General features: G+C 25.9%; 1 protein-coding gene across 1 annotated transcript; it reads right to left on the bottom strand.

The window, feature by feature from the left end:
* Positions 1 to 2,726: 2,726 nt before the first annotated feature.
* Positions 2,727 to 11,689, bottom strand: LOC112769914 (very-long-chain aldehyde decarbonylase CER1). The gene is made up of 10 exons (XM_025814362.2): positions 11,630 to 11,689; positions 11,190 to 11,413; positions 10,860 to 11,092; positions 10,524 to 10,743; positions 9,768 to 10,152; positions 5,571 to 5,678; positions 5,066 to 5,266; positions 3,944 to 4,042; positions 3,633 to 3,806; positions 2,727 to 2,939 (listed from the first exon to the last, which is right to left on the bottom strand). The coding sequence occupies exons 1-10, from the start codon at positions 11,687 to 11,689 to the stop codon at positions 2,760 to 2,762; spliced, it is 1,884 nt and encodes a 627-aa protein (XP_025670147.1). The 3' UTR covers positions 2,727 to 2,759.
* Between the last annotated feature and the right edge of the window lie 1,612 nt (positions 11,690 to 13,301).

Here is a 13,301-nt window from a genome sequence, read left to right as displayed (position 1 = left end):
ATAATATTTCTTTTTTTTATGTAAATAACCATGATCAGTATTTTGAAGGATACTACAACAAAAACATTAGAATACATCAGAAGATTTAGCACCCCATAAAAACACTCACAGTCGAAATTGAGGCAAGCCATAAGCTCTAGCGGCCAGAATTTCCAAACTCCACCACATATTACATAAGCATCTCCCTACAAGACAACAATAATGATATATATGACATCAAATAGCACTCAAAAGAAAACTAAAGAAAAAAAAATAGACACCTTGAAAACTAAAATTTTAATAGTGTCACAAACTGCTCTTTTTGTTCCTTCTTTCTTATTCTTTTTCCTTTAACTTGAATCCTACTGAGGAAAGTAGAAAAAAGAAAAAAAAAAAAAAGAAAAGCCACTACCTAAAAAAATGAAGATGCTTATTACCATATATTGATAAATGATAATTCAACCATATGAATATATGATCTATGAGGTGCCTAATACTATTCTCATATACATTATCATATAATTACTAGTCACATTATTTAACTTAGGTACATAAATTCTAGCATCAATTTCTCTGAATGCTCTAACTTTACCTATAGTAATCCATATCTGACCAGCTTTTGAACTGGATCACCATGTTAGTGGCATGAACTAGTGTTTTAAGTAGCTTGTTAATCATTTTTACATGATTAGCTAAAGAATTAATGAACTACTCTTCATCAAAGATATCAGAGAAATTGTTACAAAGCAAACTAGGGAATATAAAATCTAACTATAACCAGTTAATCAGTTAATCATTTACCTATTGTCTTGAAAAAAAATGGAGACATAAAGCTTAACATACATAAACCTAGGATTCAAGCCTTCTTCTCAAAGGATTGGGGCTTGGATTTGAGTTCGATTTTGAATTGGGCCATGGACAGCAACTTCTTGCCACCCTGCTACCTTCAAAATTGTTTCAAATATAAGAGTGTAGTTAAACTCAGCACAGTTGGAATTGTTGTCCAAATAGCCATTAAGAGTGTATTTTTGGGTTGAATTTATAATTACAGTTTAAACCATTTATGCAAGTCTAAATTGCCAACAATATTATGCAAATTGTCATTGAAATTCATCACATGAATAAAAAAAGTCAACAGAACAACAAATTGCCACCGAGTTGAGCAGCAACAACAAAAAAGGAGTGAAAAGCTTAAGTAAAACGTAAAATTTTAGTTATAAAGCTGAAAATTAAAGAAGAAAGAACACAAAAAAGAAGATTTTTCAAATGTATACTTATCAAAAATGACGCAAAATCATAATCAAAATTCAAAATAAAAAAGAAAACCCTAAAAAGCAACAATCAGAACCATAAATATTCAAAAAAATTGAAATAAAACCCCCAAAATCAGATTTATCAAAAAGCCCCAAAAATTCAGAATCAATGCATTCAGAAATTCCATTCCCATAGTAAAATTTAGAATCAATGCATTCAGAAATTTCATTTCCATACTAAAATTTAGAACATTTCCATACTAAAATTCAGAATCAAAGCATTCAAAAATTCCATTTCCATATTAAAATTCAGAATATTCCCATTCTAAAATTCAAAATCAATGCATTCAGAAATTCCATTACTATAATAAAGTTCAGACATGTCTTACCAATACGCAGAGGAGGAGGAGGATGGTTACAGCAGCGTGTAGCGTTGTCAGAGCTCGCGAAGAGGAGGAGGCGAGACAAGGGAAGGAGAGGAAGAATGAGAAGAGAAGGGAGAGGGATTTCTCGACGGTGGTGGTTCGGCACAAAACAAGGAGCGCACCGCGCCGTCGCCATGGAGCAGCGTCCATGGAAAAGATGACCGCACCGACGCCCGTGGAGGAGAGTATTGCGCCAACGCCCGTGGAAGGAAGCACGCGCCGTCGCCCGTGGAGGAGAGCACTGCGATCGAGAGCTGCAATCGTGGAGGGTGTGTTGCCGTTTGGGATTGCTTTCGAAGTGTTAGGGCTAGCTTACGATAGTGAATGAATGGAATCACATTCTTTCTTGTCTTTTCTTTTTTTTTCTAAGTTATTTCATTGAAAAATAACTGGTGGAAATATAATTAAAATTTCACTCCAAAATTTTTAGTTATGAATAATTTTAGGCAACTTTTTATAAATGTTATTTATCTAGTTTTTGTTGAGAACTCTTATAAAATGTTGTATTTTTATTTAAAAATATTGTCTTAAATTTTGTATAATGCAACCTTTTTTAAGTGTTGTTTTAGATATCAAAGACAACTATTTTAGTGGGTGGCCAAAAATTTTGTTATCTTTACCTTACTTAAAGACAACTCGTTAAAAATATTGTCTTTTAATTTTCTATCTAAGACAACATTTGTTAAATGTTGCTTCGAATAAAGGTTTTTGAACCGCTGGTAATTCGTTTTGCGGCGGTTAACCGCCGCTAATCCTCCTGAAAATCGCTGCTAAGAGGCGAATCTGTTGTAGTATACCTTAAGTCAAAAATATTGTAGTGATAACATAATTATTAATAAATCATCTATTATTTTTCGTATTCTCTTTCTTCTTTCCTCTTTTCTCAAACCTTAATCCTTATTTTCATAATAAATACAATATTTTTGCAATATTTTGCACGCCTTAAGACCTAGTGCAGACAATATGATTATTCGAGTAGAATAACGAATACAATTTCACAACAAGCAACATAGTTTAGAATAATAACATATTGTTTCTTCAAATATATCAGAAGCAAGGAGCTATATTATTGAAATTTGTTTTAGGAGATATGCTGATCAATTTATGGATTGAAGCAAGGATGATTAATCTTCAATGGCCTAAACCCATATTGAAGACTTGCTTCCCATATTTTGTGAATGCTAAACATCATGTCTCCACATTCATTAACGTCCCAACCTTCCAACGCATGCATTATTCCCGCGATACGCCATGCACTTAGCACTCTTCTTGGCAGCCAATTCTGTCGCATATATTATGAATCACAGACTTTTTAGATTTGCAATCACAAGAAGTCAGAACAACGATACAATACTAATTTAAAAATGTTACGTGTCCACTAAAAATTAAATAACATCAATCAATCTATCTATATATATTCATATATTTTTTTATTAAATAAATAACAATTAAAATAATTAAATTTGTTTTCACAAAAAAAAAATCTGTGATAGTAAAATAACTAAATTTAAAAAATACTAAAATAAAATTTGTTTATTATAATAAAATAAAAAATTTGTCAAATATATATTTTTTAGGCAGTGATTAATTTTTGTATATACTTAACATAAATAATTTTTCGACTATACTACGTATGTACCAAAATTAATCACCAAAGTCAACTACAAGTATAAAATACATGTTAAAATATAAATATATATTAAAAATAAGTTAAACCCACACATGTAAGCGACTAATTTTGATGTACGAAAACATTTTTCATAATCTTTAGTTATTCGATCTGAATGGAAGTACATTGAGGTTGCAATATACTACATTAGCCGCAATGAACATAAAATCAAATTTAGAATCAAATTTAAAAAATGTACACTACAATGACCACAATTCCTAAAATCATAACAACCAGGATCGTTGCAATGTGTGATCTCAACTTTAATTTAAATCCCTGACCGGTATCCAAATGCAGTCTACTAACCTCACAAGAGTGGACATTCAATAAAGAAGAGGGAATTTCCATGGATGGTGTGATGTGGTAGAAGCAATCTTTACGCAGTTTCTTTGGAGAGAATTGAGAGAAAGGTATGAACAATGTTCCTTTTGGGGCCATCTTTTGTTCAGCCTCGTTAAATTGGTCCCCCACTAACCATATCTGAAAAATTATATATCAAAACCGGGTGCATGATTTTGATGATTTCTTTTTTATTAAATCGCAAGGTAGCATTGTACTGTAACGTTGAAATTTGTCAAATAGAAATAAAATGGCGAACGAATTTGATTTAGATGTACCTTTGCAGCACAGGATCCAGGAAAAACCAAGTTCTTTTTGAAGTTGGTGGAGATTCTTGATTGAAGTCTTTCATAATCATCGTTGTATATGGTTGTAATCTGAGAGTATATTATACAGTTATATAATGTAATATCAGATCTCAATATATATATATTGAAAGTGTTATAAATTAATATAATATATCTAAATATATATAGTTCAATTCGTAAAAATTTTATGTTTATTTAATTTGATATTAGGTTAATTTAGTCATTATGATTAGATTGAATTATTGACCAATAAATAGATTCTTTTTATTGTATTTTTAAATGCCACAATGATATCTGAATATTAAATTTAATTTATTTTTAAATTATTATCATGAATTTTAATAAGAAGGAATTATAGTAAAAAATTTGTACATTTTTGCCTAATAAATATATATAAAGTTTAATTTTAATCTATTAATATATAAAAAATTTAACAAATTGATGTGTTCATTTTTTGAGATGATTATTCAAGCTTTAGATACAAAATTTAACCTTATCTATAATCTAACAAATATTGTTATATTGTTTAATTTGAATGCTCTAGTTACTAGTCTATGCTAATTAATATTAAGACTAGTAGTGTCCAATTTTGTATGGTTTAATTTTTGAGGAGTGTTAGGGACTTAGTAAGTTTTGTGATTTGTAACTATTAATTAATTATTATTGGTGTTTTTAATGGTGTGAAATTTTATCTAATAGTATAAAATTATTCACTTTTTTTTATTGATTAAGTGCTGACAGATTTTAATAAAAGTGTTGGCATTTAGACTTTTCCTTTACTCTTATTCTAAGATGATAATAACAAAAAAAAAAATATATTACTTTAGTTTGTTATTAGCAAATTGTGCTTGACTAATTATGTGTACTATTTTCACAAATTATTCTTCTAATTGCTTTTTTTTCTTAGTTGAATCCTTGAAAATTCAACATCTAGGTTCTATAACCAATTATTCGACTAATCCAAGCTATGATAATTGACTAAAGTTCCATGAAAGATGTAGATGTTTTTGAAATCAAGCTAAGATAGATGTCTTGTGTGACGAAGAATATATAACATATTTCTAAGGATTATTATTGAACAATTAAACATACCTTGATTCCCCTTTCACATAAAGCATTGGCAATGGCATAGGAAACCTTATTAAATTTACCACAAATTAAAATTTGGGTTGCTTCTTTGGGAATGCTGTTAACAACAATGGCCACCACTAAGCTGCTTCCATCCACAATCTTTATTTTAAGGTTGGTATTGCTCTTTATGTAAAGCTCACCATATTTATTCAGTTTATCTCCCTTCATCCACAAATTCAATGATTTTAATTTGGAGCAATGCTATATAATCAAAAAAATTGATGAGTTGTATTATCATTTGGTCACTCTAAATATTAAGTACTAAATTTTAAACCATAATTTTTAAATCCTGAATTTTAATACTATAAAAATAAAATATTGGCTAAAACGTTGACTGATATTAATAGTATTGCAACCAGCATTTTTTTTTTTAATTTATCACAAATTACAACTTATATTATAATGCAACTTTGGTGAGTCATGATCCAAACATACAAATCAAAATATATAGGGACTAAATAATTACCTGGTTTAAAAGGCCCAAACTTAAGACCTTAACTCCGTTTTTCTCTGCCTCAAGTATTGCATCTTCTATCAGCCTGTTTAATGTTTTCCTTTGATATTTATTCAGATACTGCAAAAATTTTAAAAAGAGATTTTATTCTTATCAATGTATTAATAACAGGCAATTAGACATGAATGTATTTATTAATTTATATGTTGTTTATTAAATATGCATGATAATAATAAATATAAAATTAATCAAGATGATAAATACCTTATATTTAATTAGGAATTAAATTTAAGTCTTAAAAGTAACAAAATATAAGTTTTATGTATTATATATTATAATGAATTTTTTAAAAAAAAAATGTACATCATCAAACTTCTCTTATATTTCTATTATATATGTGTGTGAAGAAATCTTTCACCTTTGAGGTACGATGCAAAAATAATATACTCTCGCTTGAAAATCATATATATAGTAATAGAGATACTATAACACACGTATGTGGGTGAATATTTTTTTAGGTTGAAAAATTCTTTTAACAATTAATTTATGGTAAATACTATCTAATTCTCTTTAAATTAGAGGATAAATTATCTCTTGTGATATATTTTTTTATTATTAACTGAAATAAAATTAATTGACTTATCATGATTAACTTTAACTTTAATCGTCTAACCTAAATTTTATTAATTTAATTAATTAATCATGATGTAACTTTTTTTACAAATTATATATTTATTAATCAATTTCAATTGCAAAATAAAAAAATTCTCAAAAGACAAAGAATAAATAAAAAAATTTAAGAGGCACAAAATTTAAAATTTTCAAAATTTTCTCTCTCTTGTTTTTTTAAATTTTTTAAAAATATAGTAAAATATAAAGTAGAACTTCTCTAATCATTTTTATAATTTGTAAAAAAGTTACCATAGTTAATTGACTAGGTTAATAAAATTTAGGTTAGATTAAAAAAAGTTATACTATAATTAAAAATTATTAGAGAAGTTTTATTTTATATTTTATTATTTATTTCAAAAAAATTAGAAAAACAAAAGAAAAAAAATTTTGAAAATTTTAAATTTTCTGTGCCTCTTAAAATTTTTTTTATTTATTCTTTGTCTTTTGAGATTTTTAATATTTTATGATTGAAATTGATTAATAAATGTATAATTTGAAAAAAATTATAATTTGTAAAAAAAGGTTACATCACGATGAATTAATTAAATTAACAAAATTAAAATTAGATTAAAAATTAAAATTAATCATAATAAAAATTAAATAGACATATCACAAAAAATAATTTATTCTCTAATTTAAAAAGAATTGGATAGAATTCACCTTTAAAATTGTTTGGTTACAGTTCTTTTTAATTTGACCGACTGAATTTTTAGTAGAACCTGGAACTGCTTCTAGTTGTGTTAGATTATGAAGCTTATATATCTTGTCTCTGTGAAAATTAATTCCTAACAAGGCAAGTATGCAAAAAATTATTCATCGATTTAGATTTAATTATTTTATTGGCCTTTATAATTTTATTAAATTTTTAATTAAATTTTTATATTTTTTTAATTATATTTTATATTATTTTTAATTTTATAATTAGATCTTTTTTATATTAAAAATATTAAAATTAACAGAATATTTTTTTAAAAATATATGCAAATAAAAATCTAGTTAGATTTTTAATTATGAATACTTTTAATTTATAAAAAAATATTTAGTTAATTTTAATATTTTTTACACTAGTATAAAATTAAAAGCTGTGTAAAGATTCATTTGAAAGAAAAAAAAAGTATATGGACCTAATTGAAAATTAAATAAAATATTATTTTTATCTTTAACATTTAGAATAAGTCTCAAAATTGTCCCTAACGTTTAAATCGTCCTATTTAAATCTCTAACGTTTTAAAATTGGCTCAATGTTATCCTGCCATTAAGGATTTGTTAACTGAATTGACGAACAAAATTGAGACGATTTTGAAATATTAGGGATTTAAATAGGACGAAAACGTTGGAAACAAAAAAAGATTCATAGAAATAATAAATTTTAATTTTATCCTTCAATAATATCATTTTTTTATGGTATATAATTATTCAATTATTTTTTAATCATATCTAAGTAAATTACACTTAATCACATTACTTTCATTTTAATAAAAATTTTTTTTATAATTTTACTCTTAAAGATTTTTACTTATCATGAAAAATGAAGTTTAACTAAATTAAGCATTAAAGAATTTCGACATATCAGAGATAACAGGTAAAATTTATACTTTATTGTATATGTATATTTTTTTTAAATTTTTGCAAGTTTATGTACTAGTTATTTTACAAACATTTCATAATAAGTAAAAATCTTTAAAAGTAATTATAAAAAAATAAATTTATTTCGAATGAAAATAATGTGATTAAGTGTAATTTACTTAGATGTGATTAAAAAAAGTATATGTATCTAATTGAAAGGGAGAAAAAATATATGGACCTAATTGAAAATTGAGTAAAATATCATTTTTGTCCTTAAAGGGATAAGTTCTAAAGTTGTCCCTAATGTTTAAATCGTCCTATTTAAGTCCCTAACATTTCAAAATTGGCTTAATGTTATCATGACATTAGGGATTTGTTAACAGAATTGATGGCGAGACAAAATTGAGCGATTTTAAAACGTTAGAGACTTAAATAGGACAAAAATATTGGAAACAAAAATGATACATAGAAATAAATTTTAATTTTATCCTTCAATAATATCATTTTTTATGGTACATAATTATTATTCAATTATTTTTTAATCACATCTAAGTAAATTACACTTAATCACATTACTTTTATTTTAATAAATTTATTTTTTTTATAATTTTATTCTTAAAAATTTTTACTTATCATAAAAAATGAAGTTTAACTAAACTAAACATTAAAGAATTTTGACACATTAGAGATAAAAGGTAAAATTTATACTTTATTGTATATGTATTAATTTTTTTATTTTTCGCAAGTTTATATACTAGTCATTCTACAAATATTTCATGATGAGTAAAAATATTTAAGAGTAATTATAAAAAAATAAATTTATTTAGAATGAAAGTAAGGTGATTAAGTACTAGTGTAATTTACTTAGATGTGATTAAAAAATAATTGAATAACTATATAATGTAAAAATTGATATTATTAAAGGATAAAATTAAAATTTATTTTTATGTATCATTTTTGTTCCCAACGTTTTTGTCCTATTTAAGTCCTTAATATTTTAAAATCGTCTTAATTTTGTCCTGACGTTAATTCTGTTAACCGATCTCTAATATCAGGATAACATTGAGCTAATTTTAAAATATTATAGACTTAAATAGAATGATTTAAACGTTAGGAACAACTTTAAAATTTATCTGTTAAAAGACAAAACAATACTTTATTCTTAAAAATTTAGTAAAACTATATATACTAATAGAATGATTAAACCACCAATTTATTATGATATAAAAAATACATATTTCATCAGGATTGTGAAATAGACTAGCTCAATCTGTTTTGGTTTGGTCTATCTAAACCTGCGTGTAATATGGATTGACCATTATTTTTTCTTTATTCCCAAACCTTATTTTGACGGATTATATAGACAACTGTTTATTTTTTTATATTTTATTTAAAAAAAAAAAGTTTAGATAAAAATCTAGGCTTAGGCTAAAAATTTGGGAAAAAAGGCCATTGGGCCAAAACCATTAAACAAACATAGTTTTTTTAGTGGGTGGTTCGACTCTTGAGTTGAATCAAGAAAAATATTGAGAAGTGTTGATTTTTTTTTAAAAAGAATACAAAAAACAAAATTAAACAGGTTGTTCGTTTAATTTAGGGTCGATTTGCTTAACTTACTATTTTTTCGAATTATTTAGACTTAGTAGTCCAAAGTTTAAACAAGTCTGATTTTAGAGTAAAAGCCTATCCCTTTAATTAAGTAGATAAACGAATTGGTTCGACGAATTTAATCTATTTTGATGATTTTGTATTTAGTATTTCATAAATTTTTTTTATTATACTGCTTTAAATAAGTTTAATTATTGATATACTGTAGATTTAATTTTTTTATTGTAATATATTTAATTATTCTAGTGATTAATTATTCAATTGAAAAATTGTATAAATTAATATGTATAAATATATAATAACTAACTTAGTACATAATTTTGAAGGAAAATATATAGCATATTTTTAATAAGAATATCTTACTTGTGAATGGAATCTTGGTATAACCCAAGTTTGCATATTGAGCATTTTGAAAACACTCGTCTCGGCAACAAATGTTTGACCAAAAAAGCAAGCCAACATAGCAAAGGAAAGAGTGATTGGGCACATGAAATAGAGGTACCAGTTTGATGAAGATTGGGGTCTGGATGCTAAGGAAGAGAACCCCAACCTCAGATGATATATGGAATTAAGGGTTGTAAAGTGTGTTAGGTGTACCACATCAACTCTTTCTTTTTCTTTTTTCATTAATAATGACATTTCATATCTTGTGTCCGTACTTTTATCCATGGTTCCATAAATGTAATCATATATGGGCATGAACAGTGAGTAGTTAGTTCGAAATTGAGTGTGGTGCAGTGAGTGGAACCTGCAATGTAATATAAAAAAAACGTTGCTAAATAATATAAAAAAAAAAAAAACATAGCTAAAAAAACGTTTTGTGTCTGTACTTTTGTTTAGTAATACTTTTTAAAAAACATTGCTAAATAATAAAAAAATATTTTTAGCAATACTTTTTAAAATATAGCTACCATAACATAAGAATACTAGAATATTCACCCTATATATATATATATATATTCTAGAGTTAGGATTTTATGAAAACAAAAAGCAAAACCAATAAAATTATGGATAACTTCCTACGTTTCCTTCTTCTTTAATAAATATTAAAATAAAAATACTTAACAAACAACATAAGTCCATTTAATATTCAAAAAGGATAAAAAGAAAGAAACTTACGTTGGTGAATAGATGAGATATTTGAAGAAGGGGAAGATGGAAAAGAAGGGCTTGGGAATGAACTCAAAATTGCAGTGACCCATATTGTTCATGAAGTCGATATATGTAATATAACCAAAGAGAGTTGTTATGGATAATGTCCTCGTTATAACTGCTGTGTATAGAGGAATTGCGAATAGTAGACTATACGCCATATTTTCGGCAAAAGGATGGACCACAGCTACAAATTCATCAACAACCACACCCAATTATTAACTATATAATAATAATATCTTAATATTCCTTCTCTTAAATTAAGTTTCCAGTAAACCGGAAAAAAATAGAAATGCAAGTTACCAGTAATAGGTTCTGTAACAATGGAAGAATGGTGGTGAGAATGATATCGAGAGTAAAGGAAGTGGTGATGAAGTGCTCTGTGAAACCAGTAATAAAGAAACTCTACTGGTCCCACATGAAGCACTAACACCAAAACTGCACCATCCATTCTCCATAAGGGTAAGTGTGAAGCTTCTGGAGATACCATGTAAACTATGTAACTCATAATCCCATTTAGCAAGATTAGGTCATCCCTGCAAATGTATCACAACCACAACTCATCACCTTCATATTATATTAATTATTGCATTCTTTTTTATTTTGGAATAAAAAAATTGAAGCAGCACTAACCAAGTGCTTTCTCGATCAACTTGTTCAAAGTCAATGCTCCGGTCAACAATTCTGTTTTTGCCTTTGGCAGTAAGATAGCGAGAAAGTGTGATCCAAATTTGGTGGTGTAGAATTCTGATCATCACCAACGGGAACAGAAGAAAGTAAAGAAGGTCCCTCTCCTTTGGATCTTTCACGAGAAAAGAGTAGGTGCTGTGTGCAATCCATGGTGCCAAAATTACCCACTTCATATACATATTCATGAGTCATGACCATACACATATAAAGCGTAACTGTCAGCTGAATCATCATAATGTTAAGTGTTCATTTTATTCTTAGTTATGATACCAAAAAAATATCTAAGGGGATGATAGGAGCATAAAAAATATTCATTTAGTTAAATAACATTTTTTGCATTAATATAAGTATATAGTGAACGATAATGCTAACAACAATGAAACCTTAAAAGTTCCAAGAGGCTTCCATGGCCAGTGAGTGAGTATGCCAGGTTTGGACGCCATTTGTAGCTGAGTTTGGGTGCTATATGAGCTTCTAAGATTTTGTGACTTTATTTGGAAGCAGTTAGCTATATTTATATACGGTAGGATCTGTTAATCAGGTTGATTTTTCTTTCTTTGGCTTTGTCACTGCGGGTTATACTGTGTGACTTTAGGCCATGTTTGATGTTTGGTTATCTTTAATGTCAACTAAAGAAGTGTGCATGTTTACCATTTATTCATTGGGATACAAAATATAGAAAAAAAAAATTTGAGTACTAGTAATTTTTAGGATAAATTATATAAATAGATAAAGTGTAGTCAAAATTATTCAATTGTAACCTTTTAAAAATAGTTATTGAGGAGTGCTAGCCCAGTAGATTTTGTGAGTTGTAGACATCAATTAACCATTAATAGTGTATTTAATGGTGTGAGATTTCATCTAATGGTGGAGAATCACCCATTTTCTTTTTGCTGGCTAAGTGCTGACTAAATTTTAATAAATCTACTGGCCCCTAGACTTTCTCATAGTTATTTTAGTCCTATACTTATTTTATATAATCACTATAGATATAGTAGTTTCAAAATTTATATATAAATTGCAGCAGAATGTAGCAATTTATAAAATATTTAAATTTTACATTTAGATCTACTAAATCCATATATGAATTAGATAAATATTTTTAAATATTAAAATTTAAATATTATAAAAATTTATTTAAATGTTAAAAATATTATGTTTTAAATTAAAGTGTAAATAATATCTATTTTTATCTCATTTTATTTAATTGATTGATATTAGCTTAAAAAAATCGTAACCTTTCTTATTTTATCTTAAGCTAATTGAATTTTAATTAATTATATTTTAATTTAAAACCTTATATTTTTAAATATTTTTTAATTTTTTTAATATTGAGATATTATTTAAATTATTTTGTATAAAACTAGGGATATATAATATAATATAATATAACTCTTTGCAAACCTATAAACTCTTAAAATGTATCAAAAAATAGTTCTTTAAGTTCATTAGAATGATAAGGAGTTAGAGTTACATTGTTATCAAATTTGTGTTCCAAAAAATATGTTTATAATTAATGTTATACAAACACATCATGCTATATATATGATCTATCCAATTATTATATACATACAAATTTATTCACCTAATCATCTTATCATGCATATTAATTAATTTGCACAAAACATAATCTAAAATTTATCCATACATCTTAATCTTAATTTTTTCAAAATTAATATAATTTTAAATAAAAGTAAATTTTAATATTAATTTTCAACTTTATAAAAACTGCATATATATAATTTTTTTATTTTTTAAACCACATAATAATATTTATTTCTTAAATTTTTGTACATAAACCACATATATAACTTTTTTAAGCCAATATCAATAAATTAAACAAAGCAGGATAAAAAAATTAGGTATCATTTACACTTTAATTTAAAATATTATATTTTTAAAATTTAAATAGATTTTTCTAATAACAAAATTTTAATATTTAAAATTATTTATCTAATTTATTTATGCATTTAGTAAATCTGGATATAAAATTTAAATATTTTCGTAAACTACTACAGCTTGTCGTAGTTTATGTGTTGAAATTTTTTTTTATCA

This window comes from Arachis hypogaea, chromosome 18 (assembly GCF_003086295.3).
Source record: "Arachis hypogaea cultivar Tifrunner chromosome 18, arahy.Tifrunner.gnm2.J5K5, whole genome shotgun sequence".
In the NCBI taxonomy this organism is placed as follows: domain Eukaryota; kingdom Viridiplantae; phylum Streptophyta; class Magnoliopsida; order Fabales; family Fabaceae; genus Arachis; species Arachis hypogaea.
This window is presented reverse-complemented; position numbering and strand designations above follow the sequence as displayed.

Bases quoted from the DNA above. Each gene is read 5' to 3' on its own strand.
- LOC112769914 (XM_025814362.2), bottom strand. From the start codon at position 11,689: ATGGCGTCCAAACCTGGCATACTCACTCACTGGCCATGGAAGCCTCTT. The intron at 5,679-9,767 runs GTAAGATATTCT...AAATTTTTGCAG, and splicing joins TACCAAGATTCCATTCACAA to TATCTGAATAAATATCAAAG. The intron at 5,267-5,570 runs GTAATTATTTAG...TTGTGGATGAAG, and splicing joins GTTTGGGCCTTTTAAACCAG to GGAGATAAACTGAATAAATA.